The sequence below is a fragment of the Chinchilla lanigera genome, unplaced genomic scaffold, assembly GCF_000276665.1.
Source record: "Chinchilla lanigera isolate Chin_1 unplaced genomic scaffold, ChiLan1.0 scaffold00059, whole genome shotgun sequence".
NCBI classification, from domain to species: Eukaryota; Metazoa; Chordata; class Mammalia; order Rodentia; family Chinchillidae; genus Chinchilla; species Chinchilla lanigera.
Genome location: NW_004955460.1, coordinates 7,072,605 through 7,088,987, shown reverse-complemented (window position 1 = coordinate 7,088,987; position 16,383 = coordinate 7,072,605). Strand labels below are relative to the sequence as shown.

Genomic DNA, 16,383 nt, shown 5'->3' with positions numbered 1-16,383 from the left:
GGTATCTGGGACGAGTTCGTGTTCTCTAAAATCGAAGAATGAATTTTAGGAACAACGGAGGTTAAGAGCAGAATATATTTATTGAGGGAAAGAGAGCTTCTGTCCAAGAGAGACAGGAGGGGGCCTGAGTGGGTTGCCGAGGACCATGCCTTTCCCAGGGATTTTATAGGGCAAAACCACGAGGTGAGGTGGGTCCAGGGTGGGAAACATGGGAAACCGCAAGGTGGGCAAAAGGTGGGACAACAAAATAAAGATTATAAGTCAGCCGATAAAGATTACAAGTATAACTGTTCAGATACAATGGATTAAATCTGGATCAAACGGGGAAACAAGTCATGTAGCTGAATACAGAACAGGGGTCTTTCCTGTAGGGCGTTCAGTTAGTGACTCTTCCTGGCTTTTTCAAGGTGATTCATACCTATTTAGAGTATCAGTCCCCGACGTCCATCCCTAGGGAAGTATGTGGGAGCATTCGTTTAACCTTCTGACTTGAGGTCTGGCCCACAGCAGAAGTGCCTGCCTCTCCCACAGTTGCAAAGTTAAACTTCTGCACTGGCTCCTTCGAGGGCCTGGCCCTGTCTGGCTGCCTATGATCTTTCTAACTAACTCAGCTGCCTACAGCTCCAGGAGACACAGTTCCCCAGGGCCTTTTCAGTAATTACCACACAATCAAACACAGGAAATGTCACAATATAAGTATAATTTGGCTTTCAGAGAGCGGAAGTTTACATATACACAATATACATCCACAGACTTCACTTGGGAACCTCGGTGCTACTTCTTTTTATTATAACTCGACACAAAATGCCCAGAGATACACAATAGAAATTTTAAGCACTTTTACAAAAGTGAAAATATAAAGAAACAAAGACAATGGATTTATGTTTTTCAAACAATTTTACCTTAAATCCATCTGGTGCTAAAACTTAAAACAGTTTACCAAAATATTTATTTGATCCAACCACATGTTAGAATTATAGGGGGAAAAACTGAAGAAATCCTAATTTTCCATACCCTGTGGCAAACAACTATTAAGAGTTAAAATCAGTTTGATCTTCAACTAAGTACTGTCATTAAGATTTTATGTGTTCATTAAAACTTTTATTTTGGGGAACAAAACAGATCTTACTTCTATTTCAGAAAAGAGAATAAACACTTATTTAATCTTCAAGCTCAATTTTTAAAGCTGAAAGCACTTTTACAGTATTTCTGCTAATCTGAAGCTACTTTTGGTTCACTGCTAACTTGTAAAACATCTTAATGACAATCAATGTGATTTAAGGTCATTTTTTTTTGTCTACAGAATCCTCATGTTTTTGTATCTTTACACCAAAGCAGTAAGGCAAGAAAGCAGTTCCTTTTCCAAATCAGACAAAGATAATATCTACCCACTTTAAATTCAGGGGCTAGAACCACTGCAAATGATCCCAGTAGGAAATTAAGGCTCCTGTGATTTTTCTTTAATTTACACTATAAGGTAAGACTAGCAGTGTTATTGCCTGCATATGCTGGACTTACAAACATCTGGGCTTACGTCACAGGACATAGGTACAATATTGCCATTTCTGTCTATACTTACAACACAAGGTTTTCACAATCACCTTTGATGAGTTTTAAGTCAAAGAAAACACTATACCAAACTGAAAGTACAGGACTGCCATACAGACACCTGCTCAAGGTGACCGGCAGGTTTGCGGCCCCTACTGCCTCCTCGAAGGTAGAAATGCTGGCCATGCAGTCAGGATGGCACAAGGTGGTACTTTCTACACTCCCGAGGACCTGCTGGGCACCTCTATCCTGGGAGTGCATCCTCCTCCTTTGAGGCTAGCCCTTCAAGGTATATGAAAGAGAACGTTCACAGCACCCAGCCTGCACAAGATTTCCTACAATCATTTCTAGCACAAAAGGGAACAGCTTTCGCAGTATAAAGCTACCAGGATGAGCACCGCGGTTTAGCCTGAACGAGGTACAGAGAAGCTCAGGGCTTTGGGTAGAGACTGCAGTGGCAACCCTGAATGGGTGCCACTGAAGTGTTCTTTCTGATCATTAAAGTAAGTTGTGGGGAGAACTGTTTGGTTCCCAGTATACACAGCCAAGTATACACTGAACCAGTCCCAAAGCTAAGTGTGCAGGCTGACGGCGGGAGACACACAGCAAACACAACCCCTACTGCTGAACTTACGCATGCTGTCACTGGTCGATGAAGTCACAGATCGGGGTGAAGGACATCAGGGCAGTGTTGCAGGGCCGGGGGATCAGGTGGAAGCGCCTAGAGATGCTACTTCTCAGAGCATGGGCAAGTTTGCCCTAGCTAGGTTCTAGGTCAGGTTATTCGTCTCCTCCTTGCTACATATTCCAAGTAAGTTCCCCCTCCCCAACCATTTTGATTTGTGCACATATACTTATCATTTCTATAAAATAACACAGAGGAAAAACCTTCAAACTTTCTCAAAGTTTTAAAAGGGTGTAACAGGTTTCAGTAAGTAAAAAGAGTCTAGTTAAGAGATAACTGGGCAAAAAGGGACAATTCTCAGAGGCTGGGATGTAGTTCGGTAGTGAAACACAATTTTTCAGTTTAGTTTCTAGAAGCTGAGAAGGTAAAATAACAACGTATAAAATAAAGGATTTAAGGACAACTGTTCACACTGCTTTTCCTCTTCCTTTAACATTACTTAACTTGTACGAGAAATCTGAGCCATAGCTGGCTTTCTGGAGCATCCCAAGACTGGGTTTTCAAAGGAGAACGCACAGCCGCATTGGCAGTGTGCAGGGCAGGGCTGGCTTCACCATCTCCAGCCCAGAAGGCTCAGTGCCCCAGAGACGTTTACTGCATGATACACCAGGAGTCTTTGGAAACCCTCAGCAGGCACGTTTTCAGTCAGCTCCGCCGAGACTGAGATGAAAGCAGGAACAACCTCCCTCCGCAGCCCACAGAAACATTTTGGGGAAACAGTCTGTTTGCATTTAACCTAAAAATTCAGCTGAACACTGAAGACCATTCTTCAGAAAACTCAAGTGGAAAGTCACTCTTCTCATGGACCCACTGTCATGGCCGCACCTAGCCGGTGACTCCCGTGGGCCTGTCTGGTCTGCTGCACCTAGATGAGGGCCTGCAGCTCTCTGTCCGTGAGCTCGTTCACCTCCATGATCTTCTCCAGGTGCTCCATGTACCGCTCGTGGTCCTGCAGGAAGTGCGGGACCCGCATGTTCTCCGTGACAGCCAGGTCTTTCAGGCGATCCACGTCTTCGTAAGAGACCTGGAAAGGGGACAACATCTTTATTTATTTATTTATTTATTTTTTGTCTTTTTGAGACAGGGTCTTGCTATGCAGTTCAGGCTGGCTTTGAGCTCACTTTGTAGCCCAGGCTGGTCTTCAACTCTCAACGATCTTCCTGCCTCAGCCTCCCAAGTGCTGGGATTACAGGCGTGCGCCACCAAGCCCAGCAAAGGGGACAATTTAAAACTAACTACAATTTACATTTAGGATGGATTTCTGCCCTGGGTCTTGAAAAAGGTATCACATGGATCATTTTCAAGTTACTGTTTTTCTGTTTTGTTTTTTTGAGACAGTCTCACTATATAGTTCAGTCTGGCCTTGAACTCACTACATGGGCTAGGTTGGCCTCAAATTTATGGCCATCCTCCTGTGCCGCTGCCTCCCGAGTCCTGGAGTATAGATATGCGCCACCAAGCCGAGCCTCAAATTACCTTAATAGCTGCAAAATACCAAAAATCAGTGGCTTGCTTTTTTATTATGTTAAATAAAAACACATTTGCCTCCTGGGTTATGACCATATTAAAAGGCTACTGCAATCACTATTTAATTTAACACACTATCTTGGGCCTAAATTAATGTTTAAAAAGTAGGCAACTAACTTTATGTGTGTGTGAGACTTCAAATAAAACTCCCAGTAAATCAAATAAAGATAATACATAGAATAATTGTTAAATTAGCACCATTATATACTGGATTCCTATTTCTATTTATTTAACTTGAGAAACAATGACTTGTGATTTGCATTATATTCTTATTTTTCACAGGTATTTCTGCTAGGTTTAGTTAAAGCTTTTCAGTTCTATAAATTATCTTTTTCATCTTTAAATTCCAAAACATGCTTGATTTTAATAAAAGGCAAAAGATTTATACACTCTGAAGAGAAACCAGAGTATAACATGGTTGATTTTAAATACTACTGGTCTCCTGGTCAACACTCTTCCAGGTTCAGTTGGAAAGCTTTCTGAAAAGAAATCATGTTTATATTACCCTGTCTTCCTGAAAATAAGTCCCACTTAAGCTCACCATCCAGATGCATTTAGTACATCTGCTGCAACACATGTCGGGTGTACTGGATTATGAAATAATAATAGTAATAGATAATTAAATATAAATAATACTGGCATTAGTACTTAAAATAAATGATAAGTAGTTAAGTATTTATAAACACCCCAGAAGGTGCCTTTGTACAACAGGTAAATGCCTATGCAAACAGATGAATTCGGGATTTACTGCCGAATGACCTAATGACGGGTGTACAGACACAAGGCACTGATAACACGCACACTTGATAACAAATGCACGTGGGTATGTCTAATGTGAATCTTCATCATTCAATATGGCATGTGTTGTAATGGACATACTTAATGTACTCATGTGAAATAAAGAAACATCTTCTGAGTTTTGGTGCCTGCTATTTGTCACTGCTTTTTATGGGTCATCGATCTTAACTGTCATCGTTTTTGTTGCCACTCTTGTCTCGTAAGTCTACAATTAACACTTGATTTACTGGAAACTCTGTGAAGCCCAGCCTGCAGGAGGTTGTGCCTCGGGTGAAGAATCCATGGGGTAAAGTCCCTGACACCTATGTTGTCAGTGCTCTACGAGCAGGCCACGTGGACGAGACGCACTCAGGGAGGCAGAGCTCTACTGCTGGACATAAGACTGGGGCCAATGGTTCTGTGGGAAATGGAGTCACAAGAATTTCAGGCTGGGGGCTGGGGATTTAGCTCAGCAGCACAGCGCCTGCCTGGCAAGCGCAAGATCGTAAGTTTGATTCCCAGTACCGGAAAAAAGCCAAAAAAAAAAAAAAGAATTTCAGGCTGGAGTTCAGGTTTGGAGTTGTGACAATGTTCCAGAAGATGATGATATAACTGTATCTGAATAAATGTAGAGTTCTGCACCTGAATAAATCAATAAATACAGATTGTTGTTCATGAAAAAGTAAGACATCCTCTGAAGATAAGCTCTCCTGTGTCTTCTGCAGCAAAAATTACTGTAAGAGCCAGTCTTGTTTCTAGGGAAATGTGGCATATCCATATCTTACTTACTTTAAATGTTTTTATTATCATTAAAGTTCTGTAGTTACTGTTTACACCCATACTTGAAATGAAAACAGGTTTGTGGACACTGGCATGGCATAGCAAGACCCTGCCTCAAAAAAAAAAAGACTGAACCAATGACAGATTTCTTTCAAAAACTGTATGGTCATGTCTGAGGATATCCTTGTTCTGGGAGATACTAAGGGGGAAGTGTTAAAATGCTTTTAGAAAGAGATGCTACTTAGAAAAAGCAGATATAAAAATAAAATTATGCATAATCCCAGATTTTCTAAACCCATTATTCACCGCAAAGAAACCTTTGACAGAACCACGTTTTCCCCTTTTGTTACCACGTAAAAGGAAGAGTGCGAACTCGAGTCTCAGCACAGCGGAACTGAACTGGGGAGTGAAGACCGCGCCCACACTGAGGCTTCCTCACCTTCCCCAGCGCTGTCAGCAGATGAAAGTCTATGGACTCTCGGTATCGGAGGATTTGAAGGATGCCATCCAGGTAGACTTGGTCTTTACTGAAACACCCTGGAAGAAGCACAAGTGTTTATTTTCTGATGTTTAAAAAATTACTAAGAGGCCGGGCATGGTGGCGCACGCCTGTAATCCCAGCACTTGAGGGCTGAGGCAGGAGGACTGTTGCAAGTTCGAGGCCAGCCTGGGCTACAAAGTGAGCTCAAGGCCAGCCTGAACTGCACAGCAAGACCCTGTCTCAAAAAAACAAAAAAAAATAATAATAATAAGAAGAAGAAACTGGGTACCAGTCCAATTCCCTCTACTGTAGGAACAGACCTGAAGTACAAAAATTCTAACATGGGGCTGGGGTGCTGCTCAGGGGTGAAGCACCTGCCTAGCGCGCACAGGGCCCTGGGTTCCATTCTCAAGACTGCAAGGAAAAAAAATCCAGTTTGCCGGTGTTTGTTTACAATAACAAAAACATGTGAAGTCTGGGCAAAGCCAGAACAGTATGCAGATGAGGTTTCCCTTCCCCACACTCCTTCTTCTTAACGCTTCTCCTTAATTATAAAGAAAGGCAGGCAGTTTACAATGCACGACTCTCATGATTCTACCACCCCTGCTGATCAACCTGATGGGACTCCCAGGGTGCACGAAGGCCCTGGGTGTGGGGGATGGGAGAGTTCTGGAGCAGTTAAGGTCTCAGCAAAGGCCATGTGCAGACAGACTTTACAAAGTTTCCTTTCCTGGTCTTTTAGGTTTTTGTTGTTGCTGTTGTTGTTAAATAATAACAGACCTCTGCCCTCAAAAGAAGAGGCTATGGCTTAGAAAGAATCTAGGTTATTTTGATACCGCTCTTCTCTATGAAAGTAAGATTTAGAACTGGATTTTAAAGAATATGTAGAGTTAGGAATAGAAAAATAGGAATCCATGAAAAATAGGAATAGCTTAAGAGATCAGAGTCTATTTTTTAAAAAGATGATGGAAATCTTTTTCTCATTTTGACATAAATTGTTTTTAAAATCTTTTACTCTGCACTAAATGGACTAGAGTGGTACCACACAGTCATACATGGAGCCAGGTATCATTAGTTTTGTTAGGTAAGCTACTAACATGGGCACTGTGAAAAATTCTGGTCCCATCAGCAAGAGATACGTACTGCAGTATCCATGGTCAGGATGGCAAAGCTGTTCTTATAATGCTATAGGGAAACAGGAACACGAAGAACAGATGAGCCAGTCAGTAACACTGATGGTTACTAAGATCACATAATGTATGAATGAAGGCTCAGCCTATTCATTGTTCTTGTTTTTACACACATTTGAAATTTTCCAAAATATGGCAACCCAATCAGGACCTTCCTGTCTCTCAACATCCCCTCATTCCTATCTCCAATAAATATTCCGACTCTTAAAAAAAAAGAAATTTTCCATAAAAAAAAAATGTGTGTCAAGCAAAAGACTAGTCTAAAAGTCGCATGCTTTCATGGGGTATAAAGGGCAACAGGCAAGCCCTGGGCACTAAAACAGACTAGAGCTGGGCATGGTGGCACATGCCTGTAATCCCAGCACTTCGGGAAGCTGAAGCAGGAGGGTCGCAAGTTCGAGCCCAGCCTGGGCAACTTAGTGCCTTAGCGAGAACATGTTTCAAAAAGAGCTAGGGATATAGTTCAGTATGAAGGCCCTGGATTCAGTCTCCACTAATGCAAAACACACAAAAAAACAAAACAAAGAGATTGAAAAAGGAGATAGAAAATGACAGACCCTTTATGAGGAACCCACCCTGGAGGCAGCTGTGCACACATGAAACCAGGGGACAGAGGGCCTCTCTCCTGTCTTGCCCGATCCCCACTTTCGGACAGCCACACGTCCACACAGCTACACCCCGGCTACAACGTGCTAACGTGGGCCGCGCTGGTGACAAAACCACCACAGCCCGAGCGTTTCCGAGCTCTAAATAAGTAGTTTAGAAATACTTTCAGGTGGCATTTTTGGATATAGTGAACTCATCTCAAAATCAAAATGATTTTTAAATAAACAGCTCCTAATTTTTATGCTTTTATTTTCAAGAAGTTTCATACTGGAATTATGATTTGTATGTTGATGTCCCCCAGTGGATTAGCTCACTGATGAGCGTGTACCTGAATGAGATACCAGGTGAAGCCTGGTGGGAGGTGGTGGGTCACTGGGGCTATTCTGGCTTCTATCCAGATGCCCTCCCAAAGCCTCTTGTGCTCATAGGTGGAGCCACTGGGAGATGACTGGATCATGGGTGTGTGACAGTGGATCAGTCCACTGAAGGGTTTATAGCTGGGTATAACATTGAGGGGAAGCCTGGGGGAAGGAGCAGGTAACCATGGGTGTGGCCAGGAGGCGTTATGTATATCCTTCCTTCTTCCGTGAGCTGTGCTCTGCTTCCTGCCTGTCACACCATGGACTGCACTTCCTCTGCCATGCCTCCCTTCCTTGGAACCAGCCAACTGTGGACTGGAACCTCCAGAACTGTGAGCCAAAATAAACCTTTCCTCCCTTAACTTGTGTGTGTCAGGTACCATGTCCCAGCAATGAGAAAGTACTACAGGAGCTATGGCCTGGAAGGGCCTGTCTCCCTCCCTCCTCCCTTGATTGTTCTCTGCTTCCTGCCTGTCAAGAGCACACCTCCCCGCCAGGCCCCCCGGCCATGCCGCCCTGCCTTGAAGCCAGCTGACTCTGGGCTGAAACGGTGAGCCATAAGAAACCTCTCCTCCTTACAGCTGTGGGTGTCAGGTCCTGTGTCTCAGTGATGAGAGAAGGAACTGAGACAACTACCAGAGACTTCTTTTATGTATTTTGTTAAAAGCAAAACAAAAAATTTGTGCAGTATCTGACATCTTTAGGCTACTGACAAAAATTCTTAAACTTTCTATTACAAGTGAATCTACGGAGACTAAGAGTGAAAAAGTGGCTGCTGAGAGGTGGAGAGGGGAGGAAATGAAAGATGACTGCTAATGGGGTGCTAAGAATAGCCTGCAATTGGTGGCAATGTTTGCACAACTCTGTCATATCTTAAAAAGCATAGCACTTTATATTTTAAATGGGTGAACTGCATGGCATGTGAGTTACACATCAACAACTGGTGAATCTTGATAAAGGAAGGGTATATGAATGTTATAGCCTGTACATTTTCAAAATGAGCTGTACAAAAATAATGCTCAGAAAGAGTGGTTTGGAAAACAAAGGTTTCCCTTGTCACATATGACTGAATCCTCAGACTTTACAGTTAGATTCTGACCTGCATCCCATGCTACCTAGCCAGTGACCCAGGAACCATGGTCAGGGACACCCACCTGGCTGGGAGGTGTCAGTCCAGCCCCTCTTGGCTCGTACGCAGTAATCCCATCGGGTATTGGGGTCCTTGACAAATCTGCCAATGTCTCTGAAGAGTTCACAGAACGACATGTGGCTGGCCTGGTATACGGTGTAGTAGAGGAGGGCGGCCCTCCATAGGAAGGGGTCCTTTCTGAACAGAACGCTGTGGATGCTCGCCAGGCCCTCCTCTGTGGGGTTGTTGGGCTTTAGCTCGTGTTTTCTGCGGCCGGTCCAACTGTTCCACGGCTGCTGCAGGTTGTTGATACCTCGCAAGTAATGTGTGCCTGCAGAGAAGAGGAGGGATGTGGGTGAGAACTGCTCCACCCCAAGGCAGAAGGGTTTGGTCCCCAGCTCAGTGCCCCTGGGAGGTGGAGGAAACTAAGGTGAAGCCTAGAGGAGGTCTCCAGGTTACTGGGATGTGCCCTCCAAGGGGATAATGGGATCCCAGCCTCTTTCTCTTCTACTCTCTTTGGCTTTTTGGCCTTGAGCTTACTTCTGTTATAGTGTGCCAACCTATCCTGGACTGAACCCTCCCAAAATGTGAGCCAAAACCAACCTTTTCTCCTTTGAAGTTGATTACTCCAGTTTTTTGTTATACGAATAGAAAACTAATATAGAAAAGATTCCACCAACAATTCTAAATTGATGTTGGCCTACAAATCCAAAGTAGAAAATGACTTGCCCTAAAGCCTCTGGGGCTAACGGAGTGCAGTCCTTTCAGAAAGCCCAGAGGGCCTTTATAACCGTATTGTTTGAGAGGAGACTTGGCCTTGATGTTTGAAAAGAATCTTAGAGACACTTATTTCAACCCCCTCAGCTGAAGGTGGGGGAGCTGAAATCCAGAGGAGTGAAATGACTTTCCAAGCTCAATACAGCTATGGATGGATGGTGTCCTGACAAATTGAATCTGAAATAAGTAACATTTTCTTTCTCTCTCTCTCTCTTTCCTCTCCTTTCTTTCCTTCCTTCCCTCTCTCCCTCCCTGCCTCTTTTTCCTTTCTTTCCTTCCTTCCTTCCTTCTCTTCCTCCTTCCCTCTGTTTTTCTTTCATCTTTTTGAGACAAGGTTTTACTATGTAGTACAGGCTGGCCTTCAACTCACAGCAATCCTCCTGCCTCAGCTTCCCAAGTACTGGGATTACAGGCGTGTACAACTACACCTGGCCAAGTATATTATCTTTAGTCCTAATACTGCTTACCAACCACATGCTTCCTGCTAAGAGCACCACCCTGGGCTAACTCCTGCCATTCCAAGTGGCCAGGGGCTGGAGATGCCCACCTATCTCATGCCGCAGCATCCCCTCCAGCCAGTGCTCGCGCGCAGTGGCCACGTTGATAGTCAGAGTGGGACACCCGTTGACCACCGTCATCGAGGCTCGGGACAGCAGGTCTTCGGTGAGATGCACCACAATCTAAGGGGTGAGAGGAAAGTACGTGTGTAGAAAACAAAGGAAAGGTGGGGAAATGCTGTCACAGAAAACCACGCGCCCAGGGGTGAACACTGCCTTTTATCTACGGCTACCCTGACTCTGCCAGAGACCAGGGCCATGGGAGAGTGCAGCCGGCCACCTTTATCTGTCTCTGGACTCAAGAACCTTTGCTGATGAGAAGGAAGACGCTGGGCAGAGGAGATTCGGAAAACCTAAAACTGAACTGTCAGGGTCTCTCAAGTAGTCCCTGGCTACAGGGGCAAAAGAACGCGCAGGGGCAGAGTCCTGCTGGTGGCCGGTGGCAAGTCCCTGAGACTGACCACTAACAATGGGGCCGCTAACAGGAGCGGCCACCAGGCAACACTCCTCCTCAGCAAGGTTCAGACCGGACTCCACGTAACCCCATGTTTGTACACGGATGGCTGGTACAAGAGGACAGAAGCAGAAGGGAACAACACAACCATTCGAGGCAAGGGGGCTCGGGCACGCGGCGCAACGCCCGCACCTCTCCCAGGCAGCCCTCCTTCGTCATGTACTTCCGCACGTGGCTCCAGATGCGCGGCCTTGACAGCAGGCTGCCGCCCGTGGCCTGCTCGAATTTCTCGTAGCTGCCGTACTTCTGTAGAGTCAGTTCCATGATACGGACGGACTGCAAAAGCAGGAGAGAGGGAGACAGTAGAGGGCTTCACAGGACTCTGAGATGAGTGGCAAGCCAGCTCTGACTTGTTCCAGTCTCACTGATTACCAAAGTACCCAGCGAGTGAGGAACACTAGTTAGCAGCTGGGTTTTTAAAAAATCTTCAAAAATTTAAGAACATATAAAACAATCAATTAGTCTTCTGTGACCATCTCTAAAACCATTGTTTTCCTGGGCTAATCTCTGGCAGACAACACAGTCTCAGGACCCATGAGAACACTTACCTTTCTTTCAGACCGGAGAACTACTTCTCATTCTTTATACATTTTCACAAGAAAGGAATACAAAGGTTGAAACTCTGCTCTCCACACACGCACGGGAGGAGCAGAAGACCAAAGGCGACTGGTAACAAACGACGAGTCATCATAAACATGGAAAAGCCCCAAGAAAGAGAAACAAAAGGAGGAAGAAAACTGCCCTCCAAAGGTCTTTTGGAACAGAAATTGGAACATTCAAGTATATCTCATATGAATTGCAAAACACCTGGGCAACTCCCATACATGTTATCTGACTTGGGGGAGGTGAAGGCACAAGCTCTAGGGCGGGCCCCCTGACCTTACGCCCTGGCTCCTTACCCCCCAGCTGATCTCCACACTGGCCACTCGGCCTCCGCACCCCTCACTTGTGAAGGAGGCTCCACTTCCAGGTTTTGCTGAGAATATTTCGTCCACCTTTGTCAAGCATAGCGCATGGACATAAAATGAAGCTGCACCTCCTATCCCATCAGTGGTACATTACTATTTTTTTTTTACAGATACTATCACTGTAAATAACAAGCCTGCCGTCAAAATTACAGGAAAACTCACAATTGGGAGTCATGATCATTCAACATATATTCTCATTAGAAAAATGTACATTACTTAACAAAAAAGAAAAGAAAGAAAAATGTACATTACTAATAAGGTAGGCATGTGTCATAAAGTTAGCAGAACAAGCAGTGACTTTAATTTTATGATTTCTGTTTCCAAACTATTACTAAAAGCCTTGCTAGTCAGTGTGGGCCGGCAGCGCCAGCAGGGTGGGAGCTGGTCCCAAATGCAGGATTTTGGCCCCATTCTGTCCTCATGCTATACGGTCAGAATCTTCTTGCTCACTCAATCCCTGGCTGAGTCACACACAGGGAAATGTGAGGAGGACCCCAGAGAATGGTAAATGAGGTGTGAATGCCCTTGAGTCTGATTCATTCCTAAGACAGTGGGGATAATGAAAAGCAATAATTAAAAGCCCATTTTAGCAGAATAGCAGAGGTATGTCTCTCTCTCTCTCTCTCTCTCTCTCTCTCTCTCTCTCTCTCTCACATACACACACACAGACACACACACACACACACACACACACACACACACAGACTAAAGGTCACTAGTCATCTACTTATCGAACTGTGAAAAGAATGTGGGTAATGTGGCCTTAAGCATCGCAGAAGAAAGTAGAGGGACAGCTTCTGGACTGGACTGACAGATCTGAAAAAGGTTAAAATTTTTTCACTGTAATTTCTGCTTCCAGGCTTTTTCTATGCAAAGTAATTCCAGAGAAAATTATCTTTTCTCAGCATATGCTTACACAGTAGGAAAATGTAGTTATGTGGTTACTATTTAATGTGGCAGATATGCAACAGTCTAGAGAACTAAGAAAAATCAGAGGTATTGTTTGTTATGATGGATGAAAGAGTAAGTCAGGTGAGCTGGGTGTGGTGGCGCACGCCTGTAATCCCAGCACTCGGGAGGCTAAGGCAAGAGGATTGTTGCGAGTTCGAGACCAGCCTCAACTACAAAGTGAGCTCAGGGCCTCTGAACTCCATAGCAAGACCCTGTCTCAAAAAAAGAAAAAAAAAAGAGTAAGTCAGGAAAGGATAAAATTAATGGAGATTTTCTGCAGGGAGAGAATGTAATTTTCCTATCAAAATGCCACATACCTGCACATTACTTCCCTCACTTCCTCGTGAGTGCCACAGAACCATGATGGAAGTGACAGTGCGCAGGACATCACTGTAATTCTCGACACTAAAATTAAGCATGTCACCATTTATTTTTCTTCTCTGAGGTGCTCTCCCTGTCATCATCTCACTGACTGTTTTCTTCTCTTTTACTATGATCCCAATTTTGAAAAAGTAACTTTAAAAGGTACTTTCAAGACTGAGAAGGATACCCCAAGGCAGATGTTTACATCTGGGAAGGGGGTGATGGGCTGCACTGATGTGTTATTTGCAGTCTTCATACATTTTTAAATTCTTTGTAGGATGCATACATTTGTGCTATTTCGAAAAAGGGTGAGGGCTCCAAGAATCAATGTTTGCACTACTTAAGAGAATGAAGTTTTTGCACAGCTACACATCAGTAACACTCTTAAAGGCAATAAATTTCAGGTCGAACTTTACGTCATTATACCATCATTTGTGCCAATCAGAAAAAGCACACTGCACAACGTAGTGTATGATGCTAAAGAATATGCAGTGAAGAAAAGGGATGGATAAAGGCTTTACTAAATTTCTTGCACACCAGAAAAGAGGACCATTCATTTATCTAGCTGCTCATTCATTCAGCTTCATGGTCACCTTCTACCAGTCACCGTTACTGTTCTATATTTTAGAAACTAAGTCCTCCTCCTACCATCAGGTTGGCAGATGACATGTAAACAGACATAACGTAGTAATACTTTAATGGAGCTAGAAGTAAACTGTGGTAAGATTCTAGAAAAAGTTGAAGTTTAGAGGAGATAGAGGGCACTCCAGGCAAAAAGGAGTAATATCATATCATCAACAGCACATGGAAGCCAAAGCAAGTGAAATGCAATTTGGGAAGAGGCACTCAAGAGTCAGGAAGGTGCTAACCCTACAGCACTGCTATAGTTTATCAGATACGTTGTGTCAACTTGAGTCTAGAGACGCGGCCAAGTAACTCAGCAGCCAAGTAACTCAGCAGTTCTACATCCTGGAGTGAAAAGGACAGCCCCTTCCTGCTCTAGGACGTTGTTCACTGTGTTAATCTGAGAAGTTTAGAAGGTTAACTGTGTGACTCAGCAGGGGGCCAGAGTCCTTACTTTGTATTCATCCTGAGCCTGTGCAGGAGGAGGGCAGGGAGATGATGTGAGTGCGACACCTGCCCCCTGGGTGGGGGTAACCTGTTTACAATATAAGGGAAGAAAAGAGGCTCGGCTCCCCTCCCCACACATTTTGTTCTTCCTGTTTTCTGCTATGAACTGTTGCCCCTGCCCTGGGCCACTCTGCCTGGGAGCCCGCTGAGTATGGTCTGAAACCTCCAAAAACTGTGAGCTACATACACACTTCCGTCTTTTTGTTTGTTTGTTTGTTTGTTTTTTGGTTTTTCTACGGTACCGGAAACCGAACTCACGACCTTGCGCTTGCCAGGCAGGCGCTTTGCCGCTGAGCTAAATCCCCAGCCCCAAACCCTTCCCTCTTTAATTTAGGTGCTGGGTATTTTGTTTCAACAACTAGAGAAAAGTAACCAAGACAGGCACTCTTAGAGAGGCAGATTTACACACTCTCACAACCTTGGGAAAGGCCCAGGGCTCATCTCAGACCCAGCACCAAAAACACAAACAACAAAAGATGGACTTTACCAAGGTTAAAGCCTTTTGTACTCTCAAGGATACCATCAATAAACTAAGGGTGGGATCCAGAATGTGCTGAAGGCAACAAGGAGCCTCTCTTCAGTTATCTTGGGTTATTCCTCACAGCAACAGAAGCCGACTAACACACAGCTCACAGAATAGAAGAAAGCATTTGCAGATCTCACATCTGATACGGGACTTGTACCTAGAATGAATGAAGAAATCTTGCAACTCCACGATAAAAACACAAATAACCCAATTAAAAATAGGGGAAGTCTCTGAACAGACAGTTCTCCAAAGAAGAGACACAATGGCCAAAAAGCACATGAAAAAAGAGGCTCCATATCATTAGCCACCAGGAGATGCACACAACCCAATGAGATCCCACCTCTCCTCCACCACGATGACTAAAAAAACAAAACCAGAGTTGATGAGGTTGTAGAGAAACCTGGAATCATCATACTGCTGGGGAGACATAAAGTGGTGCGGTCACTTTGGGAAACGGTCTAGCAGTTCCTGAAAAGGTTAAAACAAGGATGCCATGTGTGCCAGCAAATCCACCACTAGATGTAGACCCAAGGTAACTGCAAACAAAGTCCACATAAAAACTTGTACACAAGTTTCACAGTATGATTCATTATAGCCCCAAAATAGAAACAACCAAGTATCTATCAGCCAATGAATAAACATACATAAAATCCATGTATGGAATCCATATACGGAATACTATTTAGCAATAAAAGTACTGATAAGTGTACAACCTGGACGAATCTTTACAAACGTTATGATAAATGAAAGACACCAGTCACAAAGGACCACTAAGACTAAATATTCCACGATCCCATTCATAACAAGTACCCAGAACAAAGTCAATCCATACACAGAAAGCAAACTGTGCTTGCCCAGGGCAGGGAGGTTGGTGAAAATGAGGAATGATTGCTAAGGGTACTAGATTTATTTTGGGGGTGATGAAATTTCTGGAATTTGCAGTGATGGTTGCATAATGAAATATAGTAAAAACCACTCAATTTTACACTTTTTTTTTTTTTTTTTTTTTTTGGTCTTTTTGAGACAGGGCCTCCCTATGCAATTCAGGCTGACCTTGAGCTCACTTTGTAGCCCAGGCTGGCCTCGAACTCGCAAGGATCCTCCTGTCTCAGCCTCCCGAGTGTTGGGATTACAGGCATGCACCACCACACCCAGCTCTTCAATTTTACACTTTAAATGGCTAAAGTATACATCATGTGAGTGACATCTCAGTAGAGCTGGGTATAGTGGTGGCCTGTAATCCCAGGACCCAAGAGGCTGAGGCAGGAGGATCACTGTGAGTTTGAAGCCAGCCTAGGCTACCACAGTGAGTTCAAGGCCAGCCTGCACTACATGAAGCGAGACACTGACTCAAACAAAACAAAACAACAAAAACTATTGCAAAAAAGGAAGAATAAGCAAGCAACACACAACATTTAAACCATTAATCCATAAAATAAAAAATTTCTCTACAAAGAGCTTTTTAGCATTTTTTTGGGTGATATAACACACTTTCTGAAAAGTCTCACTATTTT

The 16,383-nt window shown here is 44.0% G+C and overlaps 1 protein-coding gene across 4 annotated transcripts in view; it reads right to left on the bottom strand.

Annotated features, from left to right (window-relative positions):
* Nucleotides 1–680: 680 nt before the first annotated feature.
* Nucleotides 681–16,383, bottom strand: part of Kiaa0895 (KIAA0895 ortholog) — a 30,083-nt gene continuing 14,380 nt past the window's right edge. For all 4 annotated transcript variants that reach the window (XM_005397759.2, XM_013521242.1, XM_013521243.1 and 1 more), the window contains 5 exons: nt 11,063–11,206; nt 10,407–10,539; nt 9,108–9,413; nt 5,757–5,854; nt 681–3,257 (listed from right to left, as the gene is read on the bottom strand). In XM_005397759.2, the coding sequence (XP_005397816.1) occupies nt 3,099–3,257; nt 5,757–5,854; nt 9,108–9,413; nt 10,407–10,539; nt 11,063–11,206 (840 nt within the window). In that variant the 3' untranslated portion in view covers nt 681–3,098. The remainder of the gene's footprint in view (nt 3,258–5,756; nt 5,855–9,107; nt 9,414–10,406; nt 10,540–11,062; nt 11,207–16,383) is intronic.